This window comes from Rana temporaria, chromosome 9, assembly GCF_905171775.1.
Source record: "Rana temporaria chromosome 9, aRanTem1.1, whole genome shotgun sequence".
Taxonomy (NCBI): domain Eukaryota; kingdom Metazoa; phylum Chordata; class Amphibia; order Anura; family Ranidae; genus Rana; species Rana temporaria.
The window spans coordinates 144,639,734-144,666,327 of record NC_053497.1 but is presented as its reverse complement, the minus strand read 5'-3'; the positions used below and the strand labels follow the sequence as shown (position 1 = coordinate 144,666,327).

General features: G+C 43.3%; 1 protein-coding gene across 5 annotated transcripts in view; it reads left to right on the top strand.

Annotated features, from left to right (window-relative positions):
• The window catches only part of SPTAN1 (spectrin alpha, non-erythrocytic 1), a 152,510-nt gene that overhangs the window by 80,076 nt on the left and 45,840 nt on the right, over positions 1-26,594 (top strand). For 3 of the 5 annotated variants that reach the window (XM_040324734.1, XM_040324735.1, XM_040324736.1), the window contains 18 exons: positions 1,097-1,198; positions 3,671-3,808; positions 3,885-3,995; positions 5,209-5,286; positions 5,425-5,580; positions 8,893-9,097; positions 9,191-9,372; positions 10,069-10,312; positions 10,403-10,525; positions 12,738-12,955; positions 13,040-13,132; positions 13,374-13,508; positions 13,835-13,983; positions 18,274-18,333; positions 20,450-20,648; positions 23,309-23,413; positions 23,501-23,524; positions 25,578-25,613. In XM_040324734.1, the coding sequence (XP_040180668.1) occupies positions 1,097-1,198; positions 3,671-3,808; positions 3,885-3,995; positions 5,209-5,286; positions 5,425-5,580; positions 8,893-9,097; positions 9,191-9,372; positions 10,069-10,312; positions 10,403-10,525; positions 12,738-12,955; positions 13,040-13,132; positions 13,374-13,508; positions 13,835-13,983; positions 18,274-18,333; positions 20,450-20,648; positions 23,309-23,413; positions 23,501-23,524; positions 25,578-25,613 (2,358 nt within the window). The remainder of the gene's footprint in view (positions 1-1,096; positions 1,199-3,670; positions 3,809-3,884; positions 3,996-5,208; positions 5,287-5,424; positions 5,581-8,892; positions 9,098-9,190; positions 9,373-10,068; positions 10,313-10,402; positions 10,526-12,737; positions 12,956-13,039; positions 13,133-13,373; positions 13,509-13,834; positions 13,984-18,273; positions 18,334-20,449; positions 20,649-23,308; positions 23,414-23,500; positions 23,525-25,577; positions 25,614-26,594) is intronic. The other 2 variants (XM_040324738.1, XM_040324737.1) reach the window with 1 other exon arrangement.

The window sequence follows — 26,594 nt, the reverse complement described above, 5'->3', positions numbered from 1 at the left end:
TTCATCCCAAAAATGTAGTCCAAAATAATGAAAATGGTGGCGCTCGTATACCGCTCAACCCGACTCGGCTTGTCAGGCTCCAGACTTCAACAAAATGGTGCCCGTTGGCACACAGACACCAACTCCCTGTTGCATAAATGTGAATCAGATGGGTACAAGATGGCTTCAGCTCCTGTTCACTCCTTTGACTTGTTTTGCTCATTTTGGGGTTTACTTGTAATGGCCTCTGTGATTGCGCCCCAAAAAGGGCAAAACGCATCTGAAGAGTTCTCTACAGGTGGAGAACATCTTTTACCCATTTCATTCAGCTTTAACATATTACTGAAGGCAATGCTTCAATTCCAAATTTTGAGTGGTCACCAGAACAGTAATAAATCTAGCAGGGATTTTCCTCACTCTGGAGGAATTTCCTCTCGCTTCCTGTTTTGGCTATGGGACAGGAAGTGCTGAAAAAAACTCCTCAATGAGAGACAGGTGGCAAAAAAATGAACTAGCATGGTTATAACCCTCCCTTACTCTAGGCCAGTGTTTCTCAACGTCGGCCCTCAAGGCGCCCCAACAGGTCATGTTTTCAGGCTCTCCATTATTTTGCACAGGTGATTTGCTCAGTTTCACTGCCTTAGTAATTACCACAGCAGTTTCATCTGAAGGAAATTCTGAAAACATGACCTGTTGGGACGCCTTGAGGACGGAAGAAACGCTGCTCTGAGCAACTTGAAAAAAATAAATAAGTGTTGCATTCAGTTCAACTGTAGGAAAAGAGTATTGCATTGCAGTGGCCATTTCGAAGAGTTTTTTAAGTACGTTTCTCAACTTTAATGACTCGGCTTTAATTAAAATTCACACGTTCTAGTAATTATGTATATAAACTTTGTATGAACATTATGGGTCGATCCAGAAGTAATATGTAAATACAACTGTGTTTTTAATAAATTATATGTGTGTGTGTGTGTGTGTGTATATGTGTGTGTGTGTGTGTGTGTGTGTATAATATATATATATATATATATATATATATATATATATATATATATATATATATATATATATATATATATAATAATTTTTTATTTTATATTTTTTCTTCTACCCACAGGGAGAAATCGATGCCCATGAAGACAGTTTCAAATCCGCAGACACTGCAGGACAGGACTTGCTTAATGCTGGACACTATGCCTCCGATGAAGTCAGGGAGAAGGTATGCAGCCAAGAGCAATTCTTCTTGCTTTCTTGATCGGAGACGGTTCATGGCTCATATAAACCAGTGAATGTGTGTGGTAGGGTTGGATGGGGTCAAAAAAGACAGAGCGGGGAAACCTGTTCATGTTCTACCTGGGGAAAAATTACAGCTGCTGCAATCTTATTTTTTTTTTTTATGTTTTTTTTATTTTTTTTAACCACTTAAGCCCCGGACCAAAATGCTGCCTAAAGACCCAAGGGGTTTTTACAGTTCGGGACTGCGTCGCTTTAACAGACAATTGCGCGGTCGTGCGACGTGGCTCCCAAACAAAATTGGCGTCCTTCTTTCCCCACAAATAGAGCTTTCTTTTGGTGGTATTTGATCACCTCTGCGGTTTTTATTTTTTGCGCTATAAACAAAAATAGAGCGACAATTTTGAAAAAAATGCAATTTTTATTACTTTTTGCTATAATAAATATCCCCCAAAAACATATATAAAAAATTTTTTTCCCCTCAGTTTAGGCCGATACGTATTCTTCTACCTATTTTTGGTAAAAAAAATCGCAATAATCGTTTATCGGTTGGTTTGCGCAAAATTTATAGCGTTTACAAAATAGGGGATAGTTTTATTGCATTTTTATTTTTTTTACTACTAATGGCGGCGATCAGCGATTTTTGTCGTGACTGCGACATTATGGCGGACACTTCGGACAATTTTGACACATTTTTGGGACAATTGTCATTTTCACAGCAAAAAATGCATTTAAATTGCATTTTTTATTGTGAAAATGACAGTTGCAGTTTGGGAGTTAAACACAGGGGGCGCTGTAACATTTAGTGTTCACTTAGTGTGTGTTTACTACTGTAGGGGGGTGTGGCTGTAGGACTGACATCATCGATCGAGTCTCCCCTATAAAAGGGATCACTCGATCGATGCGCCGCCATAGTGAAGCACGGGGAAGCCGTGTTTACACACGGCTCTCCCCGTTCTTCAGCTCCGGGGAGCGATCGCGATGGAGCGGCTATAAACGAATAGCCGCGCCGTCGTCCCGGATCGCTCCCCGAGGCTTACCGACCGCCGCATGTAGCGGAGGGGGTCCCGATCGGACCCCCGACCCACATCTAGGCAGGGACGTACAGGTACGTTGATGTGCCTGTCCGTGCCATTCTGCTGACGTATATCTACATGAGGAGGTCGGCAAGTGGTTAAAGTAATAGATTACAACAGTTACAGTATGTCAGATGACAACAACTTAGAATGAGATACAGCATTGAAATACAGATAAATGCAATAATAATTGTACTGTTGTAGGAGTTGAAGTATTATACAGATATAAATAAAAAAACATAAATTAAAAAAAAGTTACTAATAAATGGGAATGGGAACTAATGGAGGGAAGGGAGAGGGTAGTGGTGTTCCGAAGGTGGATTTCATTTATTTTATTTCACTATTATCCATGAAAGGGTATCAATACCATGACATGAGAACTCTTGAGTCAAAAGTGTCTGACGTATAGTATATTGCCCAGGGTTTCCATTGAACGAGGATTAACATACCAGTGTCGCATAACCTAGTGTGTGCATCACTTGCTACATAGTTCTATACAGTGCAGTTGCATCACATATTACACAGAGCCTATTACCTAAGCTTGTTTGTGTGTTGTGCTGCTAGAAGAATTTAGAGGAGATTGGGAGAGGAAAATCTAGGTCTTATCTTCTCTAAAAAGGGTAATGGACCATCCATAATACGTGGTTGTCAAAATAGGGAATTAATTGTAGATTCAATGAAGGTGAGGTATGTGGTGGCGGTATGGTGTAGGCAGCTGGCAAGCTCTGGGGGTTATGGGGTAATGCCCCTTTCACACGGGGGATGAGTCCGCTTGCAGCGGTCCGCCAGCTCAGTGGGAGATCTCTCCGCTGAGCCGGCGGATGACAGGTCCCTCTTTGCTCGCTGAGCGGGGAGTGACTTGTCCAGCGCCGCTGTCTCCTATGGAGAGTTCTGATAACGGACAGCATGTCCGTTTTCATCAGATCTCATCCTAACCGCCATGGACGGATGGCGACGTATCGCCATCCGTCTGATTTTGTCGGATCGGGTTGGATGTCAGAGGACATGTCTCTGCTGACATCCGACGCTCCATAGAGAACCTGAACTGCCTGACCGTGTGAAAAGGGGCCTAAGAGAGAAGGTGAAAAAGGAAATGGGGGAAGAATTGCCCCACCAAGCACTAGAAGGGTCACTTTTTAGATTGGGACATGTGGTATCAGTAAAGTGAGACTTAGCCGTTGGACGTAGACTTCCAGGGATATAAGTTTCTAGAAGAAAAAAACTACGTTGCTCGATGGTTCCACGTGAAATAGAATATCGCCTTACCCTAACTTCATGTAACGCTCCAAAACATGCTTACAGTAAAGAAGCCTTTTTGGGATCTCTAACATAAGTCATCAACAGTGTTACTTAACAGAATGTAATAATTCTATGTCTTGTAGCTCACGATCTTGACAGAAGAGAGGACCTCCCTCCTGGAGCTGTGGGAGCTGCGCAGACAGCAGTATGAGCAATGTATGGACCTGCAGCTCTTCTACAGAGATACCGAACAAGTGGACAACTGGATGAGCAAGCAGGAGGTAAGATCACCTTCACTTCTCTTTACTGAATCATCATCTGCAAGTCGGTTGTTCTAAAACTCTGGTTCTTTATCAGGCTTTCTTACTCAACGAAGACCTGGGCGATTCTCTGGATAGTGTGGAAGCACTTCTGAAGAAACATGAAGATTTTGAAAAATCCCTCAGCGCCCAAGAAGAGAAAATCACGGTATGACATGAGGTTCCGCGGGTTATGCATTTTTTTTATAAAATCTGCAATGCTTTGCAATATAGCTAGCACGGTACTACTCACTTGCTAGCCACTCTTCCCTCCGTCGGTTCCGTTTTCGTGAAGAAGAATAAGTTATAAAAATTAGTCTAGGGCTTTTCCATCTTGCTTGTGGGCATTGTGAAGCCCACAAGCAAACACTTCCTGGATTCCTGCGTCATGTGACCCGCTTGCCGCGACACTCGTGCTAGCGCGAGAATACACGCCTAGCTATTTTGGATGGTCTCCTGTGAGTGGTGAAACGTCGCTCCCAGGAGACCTTGCACACAGCTCCCATTACCTCTCGTCGGGGGGAAAAGGAGCGACACGCCCACTCTCCGCAGGGAAGAAGACCCGGAAGTCATGCTGAATACAGGTAAGGGTACCGATCTTAAAAAAAATTACAACGCTACAGGGATTTGTTAAGGCTGCAGATATGATAGACAGAAAGTTCAGTTTGAGGGTGAACCTCCGCTTTAAGTTCTTGCAACAAGCTAGTCATTGTCCACGGTGCAGTTCAACATCTATCCTTCCAAAAACAAAAAGTAAAATAAAAAAAGGGATTATAGGTTTTTCCTCTGGCACTTTTTATTCTGGCATGCGTTTTGCAATTAAAGCAAACCTGTCATGAGAGAAATGGAGAATGCCAGTGATGACCTCCTTCGGAAATTACAGTTTGGCTATTTCCATACATTCGTAGATTACAGGCATGCAGAAAGTGAATCTGTCTTAGCCAAAACCACGGAGCATAACCATTAAATGTCCACAAATGGAAGCCTCCACAAGGGAATTAGAAGCAAAATCCAGCATGGTCTTTGTGGACATCTTTACCCCGGATGCCTGCATACTTAGATGTGCCTGTTTTAATCATCAACCACGTGAGTTTCTAAATGTTGTACCTTCATTAAATGTAACCATATTGCTACACTTAGAGGCGCCTCTCTTCTATTTCATAATCAGTTGTGACATGACGCTACTCTTATATCAAGACATCGCTTGTATATCAGGTCAAAATGTAATAAAAACATTTTGCTTGTCTTGCAAAACGCTTTCAAACCAAGTTACTCTCAAACACAGGTTTTACTGTATATAAAATTGCACTGAAATAACATCAGATAGGTCTTTATACTGTAAATGGTAGATGATTCATTTGATGTATGTTTTTGTTTTATAGGCCCTCGATGAATTTGCTACCAAGCTCATTCAGAATAAACACTATGCAATGGATGATGTTGCTACACGCAGAGATGCGGTAAGTCTGGTTTTATCCGATTCCTTTTAGGAAGGTATAGCTCTTACCGTGTCAGTTTACAGATCTATAGTGACAGGACTGAATAGTGAGAGATTGCCTTTTTAATGCTACTGTTTTTTGTTTCCTTTTACCCTTTAGCTCCTAAGTCGTCGTAACACACTCCATGAGCGGGCCCTTTATCGTCGCACCCAGCTGTCTGACTCCTTCCATCTCCAGCAGTTCTTTAGGGACTCTGATGAGCTGAAAAGCTGGATTAATGAGAAGATGAAGACTGCCACTGATGAGTCTTATAAGGTGAGTACAGTGAGATTTCCTGTGCACGTCAACAGTTGCCCTTCCTGACCAGTGTAATTTTCAGGTTGTAGATGCAAAAATTTGTTGGGAATTTTTTTTGTTAAAGAATGAATGGAAACCCTTAGCCAAGTCTACACTATACTACTGCAGAAACATGTATGTGGCTATAGCAACATTGATTTTTAAAGGGGGGGGGGACAAATTGTATACCTCGGAGCCTGTTATCTGAACTACAGAGGTGGTGAGAGAAGATGTTTCAGGAGGTGGAGTTAGTACAGGAATTCTAGCTTAAAGGCAGCAAGGTACCATGGGATTTGTAGTCCTTTAAAATCTGAAAGTAAACCAAAAGAATGGGCTGAGAGGAAGCTGCAAAGCATGCAGGGAGTGCAGGAAGTTATTAAAAGAGGATGAACAGACAGACTGCTTTCACAATGTGAAAGGGAGTTTTTCAAGCAAACCTTTATTGGATTGTCAATTGCTATTACAATGCTGATCTAAAATGAAATGTGTATGCTGCGACTATAGATCTCCTTTTTTAAAGTGGATGTAAACTCGCATATACCTAGTGAGTAAACAGCCTCAGATGATACACAGGGATGGAACAAATCTCCCTTCATAAGTGTTGCATGTATATCTGCTGTCTTCAGCTTGCTATAATCTTTAGAATGTGTACACTGTGTTAGAATTTGTTGTTCCTGTTCCAGCAGGGGGAGGGGAGTCTTGGCATACACTGTGTGACAGCTGATTCGAGGAAAGGCACCCACCCACCCACATAGGCAGATGAACAAAGATACTTGCAGATACTTGCAGAGCTGTGCTGTGAATAGACCAGCTCTCTGCTAATTGATTTATAGCACGCACCCAAATTTCCAGCTGCTTTTATCTTCCATCTTGGAGAACTTGTCAGAAGTTATCATACTGATAAGGCTGGGTTCACACTACGGTTTTCCCGTCCGTCAGCCGCATACGATTTCAGTATTGAAAACGTACGGGCACGGACGGGAAAACGTAAAGATAGAGAATGCATTGCAAATCGTATGCACTCAGATGCATCCGGGTGCGTACGATTTGCTGGCAAAACGTTTTTTAAACGTACGCAAAACCGTGTTCAACCACGGTTTTGCGGTCGTTTTTAAAACAGTATGGCAACCGCATACGTTTTTCTTTAACATTAATGTCAATGGAAAACGTACATATGTGCGGTTCCATACGTTCCCGTCAGTTTCAGCCGCATACGGTTTTACATATAAATCGTATGCGGCTGACGGACGGGAAAACCGTAGTGTGAACCCAGCCTTACAGAAGAACTGAGCAACAAAAAGACACTGGACTTAGGGCTCTTTCACACGTCCGGTCAGTTTTTCGTCAGTTTTTGCATCAGTTTTTGCATCCGTTTTTGCATCCGTTTTTGCATCCGTTTTTGCATCCGTTTTTGCATCCGTTTTTTCATCCGTTTTTTCATCCGTTTTTTATTTTTATTTTTTTGGGGCTTTTTACATAGAAAAACGGATGTTAGCGGAACGGATGATAAACGGATCATCCGTTAACGTCCGTTTTTCGTCCGTTCCGTTTTTTAGACGGAAGAAAAATAGGGTTTTCTTCCGTCCAAAAAAACGAAACTTAACGCAGACGGATGCTAACGGACGTTAGCGGATGCTCATCCGCTAACGGACGCTAGCCCATAGGGAATCATTGCGGTCCGTTAACGGACGTCCAAAAAACGGACGAACGGAACGGACGTGTGAAAGAGCCCTTAGGGGTTTGGAGAAAGATAAGAAAACACTGTAGATAGATTCAAATTTCATGACTCTGGTTTACATCCACTTTGACATACACTTTTTAGTCTGGCCATTCAAATTTGGATTTATATTTTTGTTTTGCTCTGCCACCATACATTTATAAGGTATCTTAGAAAATATGGTTGCAATTTGAAAGTACAATTTTTGTTGATCCCACAGTTTTATTACTATCAAAAGTTGTGAGCAAGAAACTCTTTATACAAACAGAATTTGATGCGATAGGAAGCTACAGGGAGAGTTTAAGCCTTGCTGCACCTAGACCAAAAATCACATCTTGTGTCTTTACAGATGCATCTTGCTCCCAGTGCAATAATGCATATGTGCCCACAGCTTGCATGCATATCTATGGTAAAACAGACAAATGAAAGTTTATGCAAGCATAAAGGAATTAAATAATGAGCAATTCTAAGGCCTAGTTATCTCCCTTGTGGCTGAGTAAGAGCAGTAAAAAGAATTGCAATAGTATTCCATTGGAACTGGTTCTGTTGGTTGTGAATATTTATAAGAACAATTTTTTTTTGGATGTTGGCGTATATTTACAATTGCCTTTGAGAATTGGGGAAGAATTTTTTATTTTCCTGTTCGAGCAATTTCAACAATATTCATTAGAATTTTCTGCCTTCCTCCTGGATCAGCTGGTAATTTAGGGTTCCGCGAATGCTTGGTGCTCACCCCCTCTGTAAATGGAAATTTACAAGCTGCCATTGTTGCAGAAGAATTGCACACCGTATTTATCGGCATATAACACACACATGCGTGTAACACGCACCTTCATTATAAGAGGGACGTTTCTGGAAAAATAATGACATTTTAAATAAAGAACTTTGAAGCAAAATAAGGGTCAGTGCCCATAAATGCCCATCTTCAGCTTCACAATTGCCCATCAATGCAGCTTGATTAATACCCATCTGCAGCCTCCTCACTGCCACAAATGCAGCATGATCAATGCCCATCTCAGGGAGGCGGGCGGGTATGAGCGCCATCAGATTACATACAGCGAGGATCTCCTGTTTACTCGGCACTCTCTTTAAATACAAAGTCCCGCCTCCTAGATCGGCTTCTATGAAGACAGAACACTGGTCCAATGCCGGCCCAGGAGACGGGACTTCCTATTACAGAGGCCGCTGAGTAAACGGAAGATTCTCCCTGTATGCAATCTGATGGCGCTCGTCCCCCCCCCCCTCCCTGTTCTCTCCGAGGCAGCCCAAATGGCACACTATTTGCAACCGATTTGCAGGGTGAAAAAGTGAGTGTTATACGCCAATAGATACAGTAGTTGCATAGTTGGTCAGGTTGAAAAGAAAACACAAGTTCATCCAGTTAAACATACAAAAATATCGTACAATCCTATATACCCAATTCTATACCCACAGTTGATCCAGAGGAAGGCAAAAAACCCAACTAGTGGCTGCCAACAACTCTGCTAGTGCACTATCTAGTCTATATCTGTGGATGTGTATATGTGGAATCCTACAAACTAAAATGAGTGGCGTTCTCTTGTTATCTCCTGCAGGATCCCTCTAATCTCCAGGGTAAGGTGCAGAAACACCAGGCTTTTGAGGCTGAACTCTCTGCCAACCAGAGCCGCATTGATGCTCTTGAGAATTCTGGACAGAAATTGATTGACGTCAACCATTATGCATCCGATGAAGTGGCAGCTCGTATGGATGAAGTCCTCACCTTGTGGAAGAGGCTGCTGGAAGCCACAGAACTGAAAGGTGAGGGGTTTTAGGTTGATTTAGAATATTTCATCCCAGGAGAAGAGCACTTCTTTAGATTAAATTGCTGATGTTTGTGGCTTTATTACCCAGGCATCAAGTTACGTGAAGCCAACCAGCAACAACAATTTAACAGGAATGTGGAGGACATCGAACTGTGGCTATATGAGGTGGAAGGACATTTGGCTTCAGATGACTATGGCAAAGACTTGACCAATGTGCAGAACCTTCAGAAAAAGCATGCTCTGCTGGAAGCTGATGTGGCAGCTCACCAGGTACTCAAATTTTGTTTCTACGAATATTCATGGGGGGACACAATAGGCCACTGGGATATTATCACCATCTCTATTGCCTCGTACACACGATCGGTTTTCCCGGCGGTAAAAAGTCCACCGAGAACCTGCTCGGCAGCTTTTTCCCCCTACACACGGCCGGTTTTCCCGGCAGGAAAACTGCCATGAGAGCTTTGGCTGGGAATCCCAGCCGCGTGTATGCTCCGCCGCAGAGTTTCCCATAGGAAAACTTCCTGAAAAAAAAGACCGCTGGGAATCCCGGCAGGAAAAAATAAAACATGTTCAGATTTTTTCCTTTCGGGATTCCCGGCGGTTTTCCTGTGGAGCATACACACAGCCAGTTTTCCCAACCAAAAGCTGTCATGGACGTGTGTACGAGGCATAAAAGAATTAACGCTCAACATTCTGCTATATCCCCTGCACAAAAAGCCCCCCCCCCTTTTTTTTTTTTTTTTGCTTAATAACCTAGGTCGGACAGCTTGGGATTTTTGTCTTTAAAAAGATTTTATATTTATTATGATTCTTTTTTTTTTTTTTTTTGTTTTCTAATTTCAGTTGGATCTTTCGCCTTTTTGTTGGCATTTTTTTACTCCCTCTGTGAAGCTAATGCGACCTTATTCTCACCATCAGGTTCTTTTGCTAAGGAATGTTTCTTATGTCTTGGTAATATTTATATAGGACCGTATAGATGGGATCACCATCCAGGCACGACAGTTTCAGGAGGCTGGACATTTCGATGCAGATAACATTAAGAACAAGCAGGAGGCTTTGGTTGGACGCTACGAGGCTTTAAAAGAACCCATGGTTGCTCGCAAACAGAAACTGTCTGACTCTCTGCGTCTGCAGCAGCTATTCAGGGATGTCGAAGATGAAGAGACCTGGATCAGAGAGAAGGAACCTATTGCTGCCTCCACAAACAGGGGTAATCATTCTTATCACTCTAAATGTCACCTTTTTCAGAGATGGATTGACTCTTGGCAAAAAATTCTAACATTTGTAATCTGGTTTCCAGGCAAGGATCTGATTGGTGTTCAGAACCTACTGAAGAAGCATCAGGCTCTGCAGGCTGAAATAGCTGGACATGAGCCACGCATCAAAGCTGTCACACAAAAGGGAAACAACATGATCACTGAAGGTACATAGCAAAGCATTTTGTTCTCGGATAATGGTTCCAGTAATTTGTTTATGTAAAGCTTTTGTTTTCTCTCTATGGAGTCCGGCATTTTTCCAGACTTGGTCCAGGGCTGTATTTATCATCATCAATGCGTAATCATTAAAGTGTGCCTAGGGCCTCCTAATGTCCAGATATCACTCTGACTTTGGGCATGTGTGTACTTCTGTAGGAATACAGAGTGCCACCACTTCCGGACCGCCGCATGTACTTTTACGTCGGCAGAATGGCACGGACAGGCACATTGGCGTACCTATACGTCCCTGCCTAGACGTGGGTCGGGGGTCTGATCGGGAGACTCGATCGATGACGTCAGACCTACAGCCACACCCCCCTACAGTTGTAAACACACACTAGGTGAACACTAAATCCTACAGCGCCCCCTGTGGTTAACTCCCAAACTGCAACTGTCATTTTCACAATAAACAATGCAATTTAAATGCATTTTTTGCTGTGAAAATGACAATGGTCCCAAAAATGTGTCAAAATTGTCCGAAGTGTCCGCCATAATGTCGCAGTCATGAAAAAAATCGATGATCGTCGCCATTAGTAGTAAAAAAAAAAAATAATAAAACTATCCCCTATTTTGTAAACGCTATAAATTTTGCGCAAACCAATCGATAAACGCTTATTGCGATTTTTTTTTTTTTTTTTTATACCAAAAATAGGTAGAAGAATACGTATCTGCCTAAACTGAGAAAAAAAAAATATATATGTTTTTGGGGGATATTTATTATAGCAAAAAGTAAAAAATATTCATTTTTTTCAAAATTGTCGCTCTACTTTTGTTTATAGCGCAAAAAATAAAAACCTCAGATGTAATCAAATACCACCAAAAGAAAGCTCTATTTGTGTGGAAAAAAGGACGCCAATTTTGTTTGGGAGCCACATCGCACGACCGCGCAATTGTCTGTTAAAGCGACGCAGTGCCGAATTGTAAAAACCCCTTGGGTCATTTAGCAGCATATTGGTCCGGTCCTTAAGTGGTTAAAACAGTAAATTCCATTTTCTTAAAAAGAGACAAAATCTGTCCAGCTCTGATTTTAAAAATATCAGAGATCCGTCTGTAGATAATATCTGTACATTTTACCAATTGGAAGGCTTACATGTAACCACAAAATCAATCCCAATTATCCCTGTGGGCATGCAGCAGGTATATTATCTGTAGACATTGGTGATACTGCTGGGAGTATCTTCCATTTTAATCTCTGGCGACTTTTGGAAAAAATCAGTGAATTGCACAAATGGGGATACGAATTTAGAAGATTCCTGTGTACAGAGTACTATTGGCAATAAAGCCAAGATGATGGAATTGTTGAATGCATGTTGAAACAGAAGCTAATTTTCATAATATTGGCTAACAAAAACGTGGAGTTTTTGTTTTTAATTATAATGTACTTCTAGTTTAGCTGTACTGGTTGTCCCTGCAAAGTCATGACCAGAAACGGGACCGTGACTCACACTCCTGTTCTAAATTCCTTTAGATCCAGTGCAAATCTGCTTTGTTCCAGCCTAAGCTGCTATGAAAATCCTAGATAGTCTTGGTCTTTCCAATGAACCATGCTGTGTATCCAGGTTTTTTTTTTCAGCTGGAACTTTGTTCCACCACCCCTGTCTCAGGCCACTAATCACTTGTAAACACAGAAGTTGGACTTTTGTGTTTACAAGTGCCAGCTGGTTTCTCAGCAGCCTCCACAAATCTGGTCTCCTGAGTGGCAACCACTGAGTGCAGGATGGGCACAAGGGAGATGTGGGTGCAGTGCAGATGCCGTTATCCCCACTAGATGCTCTCCCTGCAAGTGAGAGGGGCGGAGCCATTTACTGTGTGCAGGGAGGTTCTAGAGCCGGCTATAAAGAGGGGTGAAAGTGAGATTTGGATGGGGATACAGAGGTAAACGGCTGTGGAAGAAGGCTGAACTCTGCACTCTTTGTGTAGCGCACCCATGAACTCTGCACTCTGTAGATAATGCACTCCCGGTATTTAATGCCCCCTAAGACCACACCCAGTGTTTGATGCTATTTGGAGGGTGTGAGTGGGGGTTTTGGGGGGTCATGGTTGAGTTCCTGCACCTATTTTCTGAGGGGAAAAAAAGCCCTGCGTTTATCGCCTACAATGTACCCTGTCATTAGACGTCTTCTACTTTAGGAAACCCTAATTGGGTCTGTCATCCTTTAGGACATTTTGCTTCTGATGATGTGAAAGTGAAGCTTGGGGGGCTGAATGATAAGTGGACATCTCTGAGGAACAAGGCATCACAGCGAAGACAGGATCTAGAAGATTCTCTCCAAGCTCAGCAGTACTTTGCTGATGCCAACGAAGCTGAGTCCTGGATGAGAGAAAAGGAGCCAATTGTTGGAAGCACAGACTATGGCAAAGATGAGGACTCGGCAGAGGTAGGACCCATCCCCCCCAAGCTCTGACACCAAACACGTGTCTGTTAGTCGGCTCTCTTATTTAGATGGTTTTCCTGCTTTCAGGCTCTTCTGAAGAAACATGAAGCTCTTATGTCTGATCTTCGGGCATATGGAAGTAGCATCCAATCTCTAAATGAACAGGCCCAAGCTTGCCGGGTAAGTGCAAAGACACCAGATTAAATTGATACCTAGTAGAGATGCATAAGTCACACCACCATACACCAATAGCAAGTCTGTATCTGGTATGATTTGGGCATTCCTAACTTGGAGTATGCAAACTATGAAACCCATACAGATTTGTTATTCCAGGTGCACCCGTCCATCTGTGTGTCAAACTGATGGGCATGTATATTTAGGCAGGTATTATGCACCTAACCGACCGCCTTCTTCTTTCTAGCAACAAGTTGCACCAACAGATGATGAGACTGGAAAGGAACTAGTTCTGGCCTTGTATGATTATCAGGAGAAGAGCCCAAGGGAAGTGACCATGAAGAAAGGAGACATCCTAACCCTACTTAATAGCACTAATAAGGTAACCAATGAAAAATACCCATCCTGGAGAATGGCCTCCAAGCCTTGCCCATGTATACGGAGATCTAGGCATCTGAAAATAAATTGTTCACTCACATGCACAATAAAATATGGACAGTGCTGGTGTGTCTTAGTCTGCTTTTATATATCTGTTGATACAGCTATCTGACATGTTTCAACTATGTGTATCCTCAGTAACCATGATGCTGATCCCCTGTATAACAGCTTGTTCCTCGCTTATTGCACCAATCTTTGTCATCATTCTGCAAACTGTTAACATGTATTGTGCAAGTGCATGATTATTAATTTACTGCATGGTGCTTTTAGGACTGGTGGAAAGTGGAAGTGAATGACCGTCAGGGCTTTGTACCTGCTGCGTATGTGAAGAAGCTGGATCCCGCACAGTCTGCTTCTCGTGAAAACCTGCTGGAGGAACAAGGAAGCATTGCGCTGCGCCAGGAACAGATTGATGGACAGTAAGGCACCATTCTGATGTTTTTCTAGGTCTGCTGTGCCTGGTGAAGAGACAAGTGATATCTCATAGGAGAAGGCGTTTCAGAGATGACAAATTAAGCGGACCTTTTGTTACCTTCTCGCCCTGATGAGGGCCACAGGCTCAGATTTTAGTCATAATGCTGCACAAATACATGGGGGGGGGGGGTGAATAAGTTTGGGCCAGTTCCATTTTCTTGCATCCCTCCACTGCCAAATTTTAGAGGCCAGATATTCCTTACTCCAGATAAAAGCAATAACACTATTGCATCAGTGAGCTGTCCTACATTAAGGGATGGTTCATTCTCATGTATAATACTTGAATCTGCTGCCTTCCTCCAGTTTGGCATTCTAACCTGACAGTATTTTGTTTAGAAAGTCAGTAGAACTACAAAACTGTTATGGTTAACTGCAAATGCGTAGACATCATTTTTGGTTTAATGAACCTATTGCTTTATCGAACAAAAACAAGCAATAGCAGTGCGGGGTCCTCATTAGAATGATGCAGTAATTTATTTCATAAAAAACAAATCGTACACTTGCATAGCAAGTTAGAAGATAAGAACACCATTGAGCTGTCAGCATGGTGTTGGATGGATAGACTCTAAAGCTGTCAGTGGATGTAAGCCAGTCCTATCTCTCTCGCCAGCTCTGGAGAGATCAGATCCTGACAGTTGTCAAATGTTGGCCAACGGTTGGCGTTCTGCACAGGGAACAGTCTGCCTGGTGGCAACCCCTATCGTGTCTGAGAAATTGGAGGGCGCTGGGGGGAGGTAACGCGTTTTCAGAGGTTTTTCTTCTTTGATAAAGATCCGGCAGTTGTAGTTAATCAACCCTCGTGCATACAAACACTTTTCTTAGGGCAGGCTGGCCCTCCAGCTCTTTTGAAACTACAAGTCCCAGGAGACATTGCAAGACCCTGACAATCACAGGCATTACTCCTAGAGGCAGAGGCATGATGAGATTTGTAGTTTCAAAACAGGTGGAGGGCTGAGGTTGACTACCCCGGGCTTAGAAGAACCTTGTCTAGGCAAGTCCACAGATGTTAAAAAGAGCCTGCGTGTAATTTAACTTCGTCCATTGAAAAGGAAAAGCCCCAGGGTCGGGCTCTCTAAGGCAGTGGATCTCAACCTCAGTCCTCAACTACCCCCAACGGGCCATGTTTTGGAAACTTCCCTTATGCCCCGTACACACGATCGGAAATTCCGCCAGCAAAAGTCCGATGTGAGTTTTTGAACAAAAATTCCGACCATGTGTAGGCTCCATCGGACTTTAGCTGGCGGAATTTCCACCAGCAAAAGACTGAGCAGGTTCTCAATTTTTCAGACGGAAAAAGTTCCTATCGGAAAATCCGATCGTCTGTAGCACTTACTCGGAAGCATTGAATTTTATTTTCTCGGCTCGTAGTGTTGTACGTCACCGCGTTCTTGAACGGACGGAGGTTCAGAGAACTTTTGTGTGACCGCGTATATGCAAGCCAGGCTTGAGCGGAATTCCGTCGTAAAAAACATCCAAGGTTTTTCCAACGGAAAATCCGATCGTGTGTACGGGGCATTAGATAAAATGGCTCGTATCAATAACGTGTCATTGATATTGCTTTAAAGCAGCTGTGCAAAGTAAAGAAAAACCTGAAAACATGAATCGTTTGGGGTACTTGAGAACTTGGGTTGAGAATCTAATGGAAAATCTTCTGCTGGAGACAGGATTGTAGCGTGAGAAAAGATTAGAACATGTTTTCCTGATGCAACAAGAATAACAAGCTAATGGGAATCTTCCCAATGATGTCAGACAGAATCCTTCCCCACCCTATTCAAAAAAAAAAAAAAATTAAAAATAAAGTTAATATTCTTGGAACATAATAAAAATATTGTAAAAATTCAAAAAAAATGTTTTTACTGGAGAGGCGATTGAACTGCCAATCCTGAGTGACATTTTAAAGCAACGGGCTTGTAAAGTCACGTCATTTGTGCAGCATTATAGCTCAACACGATTAAATTACAGTTGGAAATTTTAACAAAAGGTCCGTTTTTAAAAGAAGCTAGGACTTTTCTGGAAAAAAAAAGTCGTCATTTGTATTAGTCTTTGTACAGAACTTCCTTCCCTCTCTCATATCGACCATCCTGATTACTGCATGCCATCATATTCACCTAAAATCACCATCACATCTGTATAGAAATTGATATTTCCCTCAAGCCCTAACTTCTGTTTTCTGTTGTGTGATTCCCTGGATAACCAGCCTGAAATATGCACCCCCCCCAATCACATCACTGTTCACCAAAATTTAATATGCATCTTGTTTAATGTTTGATTTTTCTGTCTGCACTACTGTGTGGGTCAAGTTTAAAGTATCATAGCTTAAGACCATAAACCAAGAATTAGGGATGGGCTCGGGCATGTTGGTAGTCCCGACAGGAAGCCGTCACTGCACACCGCCAATCATGGGCAGTGAGACATTTCCCGGCTCGCAGCGGCACATGCACACGCTGTCTATGATTGGCGGTGTGCAGTGACAGCTTCCTGGCGGGATTGCTCAGGTGCGTTTGGACTATGATCCAAACACACCTGAGCCCATCCCTACCAAGAGTATTGTTCCATGACAGATAAACTCTCTGACTCTTAGCTGTGATACTTTCATTTTAAGGGGGTGTCCACTTACTTTTAACCTCAGGCGCCTTTTTTTTTTAGTACGTTGACAGCATTTAATATCCTTTTCAAAGGGACAGTGGCAGTGGTACACTTTATATTTAAAGCAGTAGGATTGCTTTACTTACTCCTCAACAGCATATACGAACCTCTTCTTTTCTCCCCTACCGTTTTTATTAATGCAATTGGGTAAAGAAGATGTGCATAAGTGCCAAGTTGCTTTAGTTGGAGCTTTCACAAGGCTCTGCCCTCATCCTGCTCCTCCGTTTGACAGCATTGCTGTCACTTTGGGGGGGGGGGGGGGGGGTGACATGCTCCTTCATACCTGACAGTATGGGTTATGTGCTCCCAGTGGCAGAAAAGTGAAGCAAAAGTGAGTTGGTATTGCTGGCAAGGGCAAACAGATGAGCAGAACTGTCTCTCTTTACCCTTCTAGCATCACGTCGTATTATTTAAGCTTTTTTTTTTTTTTTTTTTTCCCTAACTTGTACTGATGCCTTTTACTGATTCTTTTCTGAAAATGCTAGCTGAGCAGTATTTTCTGAATGGCCTAGAACAAGTATGCAAAAAGTGAAGTCTTTTGACTTGCCTACTAGGTTTAGGAAAGTGACTGCAGGTATCGAAACCAGAGGATTGGCATGATAACTGGGCAACTAGCCTTTTCAGAAACCAAGTCCGCATTGGCAGTCAGCATGTTTTTCTCAGAACCGATTTCCTTTCTGGCCGATGGGCACATTTTGTTTATTTGCTCCCCTTGAGTTGGGACAGGTCTGGCATAACAAACATCATATTGGTGAATCACAGTTAACCAGTCTCAATGAATTCTGATTTGTGTAGGTAATTATATTTAAAGTATAACTAAAGGTAAAACTTTTGGGTAAAGTGCAGAGGGATTGGAACACCTGGCAGGTTTTTATAGCTGTCTGTGCTCCTGTTGGGGAGATTCTCTCCATTTGTCCTGTTTACCATCATCCTTGAAAGTAAAAAAAAATCCCATATTTTGGGTTGTCCCCAAAAAAGTAATAGCGGGGAAATCTACCAATGGGGACACTGGTTCTGTTGGACCTGGGGGTCTGTTGGACCTGGGGGTCCCCAAGAGATTCCCTTAATTTGTAGGACTTTCCTCTCACTTCATGTTTGACTCTGAGACAGGAAGTGAAGGTAAACTCCCCAATGGAACGAAGCTGGCAAAAATAAATCTTACAGGGGCTATAAGCCTCCCTTACTCTATATCCAAAATAAAAAGTTTTGTCTATACAGTAAAACGTTGGTTTGCAAGCATACATGACGCTACTCTTAAATCAAGACATCGCTTGTATAACAAGGCAAAATGTATTAAAACATTTTGCTTGTCTTGCAAAATGCTCTCAAACCAAGGTTTTACTGTAGTTCCATATAAATAACATGGGTTAGAAATGTAAATTCTGTGAAATGGAAGCTTTACTGGTGTGTGCCAGATCTGCCTAACCTAGGAAGAGCCCGCTGAAGGTGGACACCCCCTGAAAACTGCACCCCGTTCTCTTCAGTCCCTCCTAATACAGCCTGCAGGCTGAGCTGCACCTCCTTGCCTGATGTTAATCACACTAATGTCTGCATGCCTACTTTGCTGTGCTCCCTTCTTGTCTGTGCAGGGCTGTCATATCTAAGGAAGCTGGCAGTGTATCTCTGCGTATGAATCAGGTTCAAGACTTGTGAGTATTCCTTTGGCATCAGTTTGTCTTTTTAGGTGCTTAATGTGAACGTGTCATGCCTATCAATGTATATCAACTAACTTTATTGGTAAGCCTAAAGTATTTTGTGGTATCTGCATGTACATGCACTTGTAGTTGGCACAGGGCTTCGGCTCTCGTCCAAGGAACGGTTTAAGTGAATCTATAAACCATTTTAAACTTTTGAAGGTAAAAGTCCTGCCTAGGAGCGCAGACAACAGTTTGTATGCTACAACTTTTATTAGGTAGAAAGGCTCCTACTTTAGTCCTTTTTTTTTTATTTAGTTTTGCTTTACTAGTGGCTGACTTCATTGCTATGCCCTGTCAACTGCCATCCCTTTGTCTAGTGGGGAGCGCCCATGCTGGCCACCGAGAGAAGTCTAATTGGGCAGTAGAATGACGCTGACATGGCGTAGCCATGAGGTCCATGGAAAACAGCCTTGGCCGTGGCAGGTTACTAAAAAAGAAAGTTGTGGAATGTGAGCGTTTTTATGTAGGGTAAGGAAAATAGAATTGACTTCTGTGTTGTGCACAGACCCCACTTCCATCCCATATCCCATCCTTATTTTTAACACAAAAAAGGGGGGGAAAAACAAGATAAAAGGGGGGAAAAAAAATAATTTCCACATCACTTCCTAGGAAAAATGATCTTTCAGAGAGGACATCAAGGCATATGTCAAAATCAAGAGTTAGGAAGACTTTAAAGAGGAAGCAAACCCTGATGGGATTTAATTCTGTTCCCTGCAAAATAAAAGCATAATGGGCTAGTATGCACAGCATACTAGCCCAATATGTGCCACTTGCCTGCAAATAAAGCCTGTGATGTCACCGCTGGTGGCCGCATCCATCTTCTCCCCTCTTCCTTTCCGGGGCCGTAGGCTCCTGCTCTGTTACTGGCCGTAGTCGCGTGACGTCACTTCACGGGCACTATTGTGCCCTTCAATGCACAAGATCCGATGATGTAGGCGCAAGCGTATATGGTTAATATCTACGGTTTAGGAGATTTCCAGTACCTACAGGTAAGCCTTAGTTATAGGCTTGCCTGTAGGTAAAGGTGGTGTGTAATTCTTTATATTGAGGGGAAAAGTCAAAATCAAACCTCAGCTAAGTTAAGAGGCTTTATATTTTTGTTAATTTTTGAGTGGCGGTTTTGGCAATGATCACCTGCTGCAGACTGACCTCGAACAATTCAACGTGTGTTTAAAAAATGTATTGCTGGAGTTGGGAGCTGGACTTTAAAGGGGTTGTAAAGGTACAATTTTTTTTCCCCTAAATAGCTTCCTTTACCTTAGTGCAGTCCTCCTTCACTTACCTCATCCTTCCATTTTGCTTTTAAATGTTCTTATTCCTTCTGAGAAATCCTCACTTCCTGTCCTCTGTCTGTAACTCCACACAGTAATGCAAGACTTTCTCCCTGGTGTGGAGTGTCGTGATTGCCCCCTCCCTTGGACTACAGGAGAGTCAAGACGCTCTCTAACACACAGCTCCTTTCTCTATCTGCAACGTAGAGAGCGTCCTGACTCTCCTGTAGTCCAAGGGAGGGGGCGAGCATGACACTCCACACCAGGGAGAAAGCCTTGCAATACTGTGTGGAGTTACAGACAGAAGAACAGGAAGTGAGGATTTCTCAGAAGAAATAAGGACATTTAAAAGCAAAATGGAAGGATGAGGTAAGTGAAGGAGGACTGCACCAAGGTAAAGGAAGCTATTAAGGAAACTTTTTTTTTTTTTTTTTTTTTTTACTTTTAACAACCCCTTTAAATCAGTAGGTTTTTTGCTCCCCTCCACCTATTCAGGTTTATTCAGATCCATTTACTATAGAGGGACCTCTTGGAATCCTACAGTAAATTGTAATAGGGGGCCCTGCCAGAAGGGATTATATTTAAGTTAACGAAGGATGAAAAAATAGATGTCTCTTCAAACCCATCCGACTATTTGGATAGGCTATGCCCTCTTCAACCAGTCTGATTTGAGACTTTGTAGTATTGAGAAATGTGTGCTTTGTGTTCAGTGCTTCAGTTTCCAATGCTAGCACGGCCATAGTTTGCTGCAGTCTCACCACGCATGGAGATCTGATGGTTGTCCCTCTGCTTTTCAGATATCATAACATTTTGGAGATGGGAGAGAAGCGCAAAGACATGCTGGAGAAAAGCTGCAAGAAGTTTATGCTGTTCCGTGAGGCCAATGAACTGCAGCAGTGGATTAATGAGAAGGAGGCTGCGCTCACCAATGAGGAAGTTGGGGCAGATCTGGAGCAAGTGGAAGTGTTGCAGAAGAAGTTTGATGATTTCCAGAAGGTTATTACTGCTCTTTCCCTATCATCTTTGAATTGATATCCAGATGTCTTGGAAATGATCTGTGCATTTTTGTTGACGACTTTAGGGTCTAAATCTGTAGTGCTCTTTTAGAAAAAAAGGGGGGGGGGGGGTAAAAAAAAAAAAAGAGATTATGTATAATTATCTTAAAAGGGAAGCATTTGTTTGTGTTGTGTGTGTGTTTTTTTTTTTTTTCTAATCATATTTACTTAGGTGGATGCAGCATTGGTCCCCTGCCGGCTCTAAGTCTGAGAACCGAGTGATCAAATGCTACCGATCGCTCCGCTCTCAGTGCTCCATGAGCAGAGAGTTGGTGACGATCAGTCACCATTGTCTGCTCTGCCAACTCAGTGGAGCGCTGGGCTGTGGAGGGGGCGGGAGCAGCCAGCTCAGGCTCTTAGCCGCTTGCTGTGACGCTAAGCCAGTATTCGTTCCAGGTAAATGGGTGGATCCCAACTTCATTGTTGCACTCTTCCCCCAGCCTTGGATCAGGTCTGTGACGTCAGCTGACAGCGGACTTCAGCTCGCTGTCTGCTGAAACAAGGTCACAGGAGTACAGAACAAGCTTTGGCTGTACTTCTCCTTAAGGCCCCTTTTTGGAGGATCTGTTTTTTGGACATCCGCTTGCTCTTAGCGGGGATCACTCCGTTGACCCCCGCTGAGCCGGCGGATGACTAGTTTGTCCCTGCACACTGTGCAGAGACGGACCAGTCAGATCTCCGCTCTCCTGTATGGGGGGGATCAGATGAAAACAAACCTTCTGTCCGTTTTCATCTGATCGGATGTCACCGCTGACATCCCCTGCACCATAGAGGTACATGGAGCACCCATTCAGGGCCGCCTGAAAAATCTGACAGGTGGATCTGAACGGCCCGCACGTGTGAAAGGGGCCTTAAAGTTTGTCATTTATAAGAGAGCCCCAGCACCAGTTGAAACTGTTCTTCTCCCGGCTTTAGAAAAGCACTGCTGCTGTGAGAGGTATGAAACTCCCCCACTAGGTGACATCTGGGCCTCTGCAATCAGCAAGGAGTGTGTCCTCTAAGGACATTGGTTTTGGGAATCCTCCTTTTTAAATAAACCGTTTTGTTTGAAGTTTATTAGGCTTTAAATAAGCAAGCTGCATGCCGTGTTTTTTTATTTTCTTTTATTAAATATTCACAATGTTTGAGAAGTTCATAATTAAGTGGAACTCCAGCCACAGATTTGGATAGAGTGAGGAAAGGTTAGAACTAGGGTTGTCCCGATACCGATACCAGTATCGGTATTGGGACCGATACCGAGTATTTGCGGGAGTACTTGTACTCCCGCAAATACCTCCGATACTGAAATAGAATACTTGTTCCCCCCCGCCGCCGCCGTTATTCAGCGTGCGGGGAACATTACAGCTTTCGTTTGAATAGCTGTATCCCCGCCGCGTATAGACACTCCCCCTTGCGCGGGATTGGACAGATGATCTGTCCAATCCTGAGCAAGGGGGAGTGTCTATACGCGGCGGGGATACAGCTATTCAAACGAAACCTGTAATGTTCCCCGCACGCTGATTAACGGCGGCACGTGCGGCATCATTAAGGTATGTAGGACATGGCTGCATTATGTGGGGGACATGGCTGGAATATGTGGGGGACATGGCTGGAATATGTGGGGGACATGGCTGGAATATGTGGGGGACATGGCTGGAATATGTGGGGGACATGGCTGGAATATGTGGGGGACATGGCTGGAATATGTGGGGGACATGGCTGGAATATGTGGGGGACATGGCTGGAATATGTGGGGGACATGGCTGCATTATGTGGGGGACATGGCTGCATTATGTGGGGGACATGGCTGCATTATGTGGGGGACATGGCTGCATTATGTGGGGGACATGGCTGCATTATGTGGGGGACATGGCTGCATTATGTGGGGGACATGGCTGGAATATGTGGGGGACATGGCTGCATTATGTGGGGGACATGGCTGCATTATGTGGGGGACATGGCTGCATTATGTGGGGGACATGGCTGCATTATGTGGGGGACATGGCTGCATTATGTGGGGGACATGGCTGCATTATGTGGGGGACATGGCTGCATTATGTGGGGGACATGGCTGCATTTGTGGGGGGAACATGGCTGCATTTGTGGGGGGGACATGGCTGCATATGTGAGGGGACACGGCTGCATTTGGGGACACATTTAAAAACAGTATTGGTATTCGGTATCGGCGAGTACATACAAAAAAGTATCGGTACTTGTACTCAGTCCTAAAAAAGTGGTATCGGGACAACCCTAGTTAGAACATATGCCAGGTTTTAGTGTTCTGTAACGTATTGTGAGCAGATATTTTAGTTATTGCTTTAGTTTGACTTTGACATTTTTAATCCTTAATCATCAATATTTTTTAGAGATTTGGAGCTTTGTATTTTTAGCTTACCTCCTGATAGCTGTTGAGATGAGATAACAGCCGCACAGGAAGTGCATTGTTTTCAGTGATTTGACAAATTCATAGACTTGCATTGTGAGGAGCAGTGGCAAAGCATGCCAAGGTTTATATAGCTTGTTTCTTATTGGTTCGTTAGTGTAAATTTAAAGTTTTACGTTGCACTTGCAGGATTTGAGGTTCCCATTTGCTTATTGGACTTTGGTTATGTTTTGTTGTAGGATTTAAAGGCTAATGAATCGCGTCTGAAGGATATCAACAAGGTTGCAGATGAGCTGGAATCTGAGGGGCTCATAACTGAAGAAGTCCAGGCTGTACAACATCAGGTATCTCTCAGTAATTCTGCCTTCTTTTTCTTTTTTTATTGAACTCCTGTTGATTTTGTGCTAATTTATATATTTTCTTTTTTACAGGAGGTGCTAGCCAGCATGCCTAAGGTAGGTAGCATAGGCTTATGCTTCAGAAGGTGCCCATAGCTTATTTGCAGATATAGTTCTTTTCATATCTTCTCTGATAAGTAATTCATTCATGGATAGCTCAGTTTATTAGATTGACAGATACCTTGGCGTATTCCAGTCTTAAACACCTTGCTCCCGGTTTTCTCCTGAACAATGCAGATGGTGCCTCCACTTTTCCCTTTTTCCGGTCTGCCAATATCGGTCAAGTGACGCATCATGGTACCAGTGAAGTGTGCACTGCCTGATCCGCACATGTGGGCAATATATAACCAAAGGCTTAACCACTTAAGGACGAGCCTGTTTTTTAGACTCGGTGTTTACAAGTTAAACACGTTTTTTTTTTTTTTTGCTAGAAAATTACTTGCTAGAAAATTACTTAGAACCCCCAAACATTATAAAAAAAAATTCTAACACCTTACAAAATAAAATGGCGGTCATTGCAATACCTTTTGTCACACCGTATTTGCACAGCGGTCTTACAAGCGCACTTTTTTTTTGGAAAAAAAAACACTTTTTTTTATTAAAAAAAATAAGACTACAGTAAAGTTAGCCCATTTTTTTTGTTTTGTTTTATATTGTGAAAGATAATGTTACGCTGAGTAAATTGATACCCAACATGTCACGCTTCAAAATTGCCCCCGCTCGTGGAATGGCGTCAAACTTTTACCCTTAAATCTCCATAAAAAATTCAATAGGTTGCATGTTTTGAGTTAGAGGAGGTCTGAGGCTAGAATTATTGCTCTTGCTCTGAAAATCACGGCAATACCTCACATGTGTGGTTTGAACACCATTTTCATATGCGGGCGCTGCTCACGTATGCATTCGCTCCTGTGTGTGAGCTTGTCGGGATGGGGCGCTTTAAAAAAAAAATCTATTTATTTTAAAACCGTTTAAAAAACATTCCTTGTAATGGAAAAAAGCATGACAGGTCCTCTTAAATATGAGATCTGAGGTCAAAAAGACCTCAGATCTCGTATTTGGACTTCAATGCAATAAAAGAAAAATGTAATTTGAAAAAATGACAACAAAAAAATTTCCCTTTTTTAAGACGTATGGGCAGAAGTGACGTTTTGACGTCGCTTCCGCCCTGCTATGGTATGGAGACCGGTGGGGACCATCTTGCCCTCACAGGTCCCATACACCTCCGCGGCTCCAGTAAGCGGCGGGGGGGGGAGCCCTCTCCCGCCGCCGATAACGGTGATCTCGCTGTGAATTCTAGAGCTCCATTCACACTATTGCGGCTCCAAAGTATGATTTCCAATGTGACTTTGAAACACAACTTTAATGCAATTTTCAGTGCGACTTTGATCCGACTTTAGCCTCAATGGACCAAAGACGCATCAAGTGGCACCAAAATAGTGCAGGCACCTTTTTTTTTTAAATCACTGCAACTTTAAGTCGCACCTATCTGAACAGGCGCCGTTGAAACGAATGGCTGCGACTTGTCATGTCCAAAAGTCACATCACAGGTGTGAATTGAGCCATAAAGTGGAACTGAACTTTGTTTAAATCTGGGTGCGTCGGCGCTAAAGTGCCGCTATTTTTGCCACAATTTTCAGGCTGCTAGCGTTGCGGTCTTAACCCCCGCTAGCGACTGAAAAAGGATTAAAAGTGTGCTTTGCGGGCGTTTTGGAGGCGCTGCCCCATTGATTTCAATGGGCAGGGGCGCTGTAGGAGCAGTATGTTCACCGCTCCTACAGCGCCTCAAAGATGCGGCTTGCAGAACTTTTTTTACTGTCCTGCCAGCGCAACAAGCCAACCCTAGAATTTATAAATTGTAGTTACAACCCTCCTAAGTCGTTTATCTCTGAAAGCTTACTGGTGGGCACAGCAGACCAATAGGGTATTGGACATTAGGCAAAATCTGAAGGGCATTGCCCCTCCCTGTCCGGGCTTTTTATGTTTTTATTAGGTAGTATTTTGCAAGTAGACATATTAACAAACAACCTCTTATTCACATTGATGGACAAATCACAATTACATGAGTATTGGTCTGGTTTGGTAATCATTTTGTTGTCTTTGTTTTGTGTAGGATGAGGCTGATGCCAAGGGAGCATCACCATGGAAGGTAGGTCCTTTCTGACTGATTTAACAAATATTGGGTTTAGGAGGTTGTTGGTGGATTCAAGTGATTGTGTTTTTATTTTTATTTTTTTTAAATAAAAAGGTTTACAAACATGTCTATACTTGCCTGCTCTGTGCAGTGATTTTGCACAGAGAAGCTCTGATCCTCCTTCTTTTGGGGTCCTCCATCAGTGCTCCTGGCTCCTCCTCTTTATTGGGTGCCCCCATGGAAAGTCACTTTGCATTGGGCCACCCATGTAGGCTCGCTCCTGAGTCCTGCTGCGGGATCTATTGACGGACCCCCACGTCACCGCTTTTGATTGACAGCAGCAAGAGCCAATGGCTCTTGCTGCTATCAATCTGTCCAATAAGGAGAGCGACAGCTGCTGGCGCAGCTCCGCTCGCCCACATGGCTAGATTGGATTGGGCACAGGTAAGAAGCAGTTGTGAACCACTGAAGAACAAAAAAAAAAAAACCTGCAAGACAACGACATAATGTGCTAGTATGCTAGAACAAAGCCCTTCCAACGGTGCCCACTCACCACTGTGGGGGCTAACCTCTTCCCCTGGTGTTTCTTTCTGGTTCGTGGTCTGTGGCGCTGTGAGCATGCGCCACGGGAGCCGCCGTTTCCGACAAGGGCTCTGAAGGTCCGGCACTGTAATCCGGACCTTTAGAGTGCATGTGCCGATGTCATGCACTTTGTGCAAGTTTACGAGATATTCACATTACCTACAGGTAAGCCTTATTATTGGCTTACCTGTAGGTACAGGTGGTGTAACAGGGTTTACAACCACTTTAATGCATAGAATGTATTAAGGTGGAAAACCTTAAAGAGGAAGCAAACCCTCTGAAAGTATTCCTAAAAAAAACAACCCTGCAAGAGAAAGGCATAATGAGCTAGTATGCATAGAATTGCTTACCTGAGATCGAAGCCCCCGCAGCCACCCTCGTTCCTCTCCTCCGCCGCCATGATACCCGGCGCTG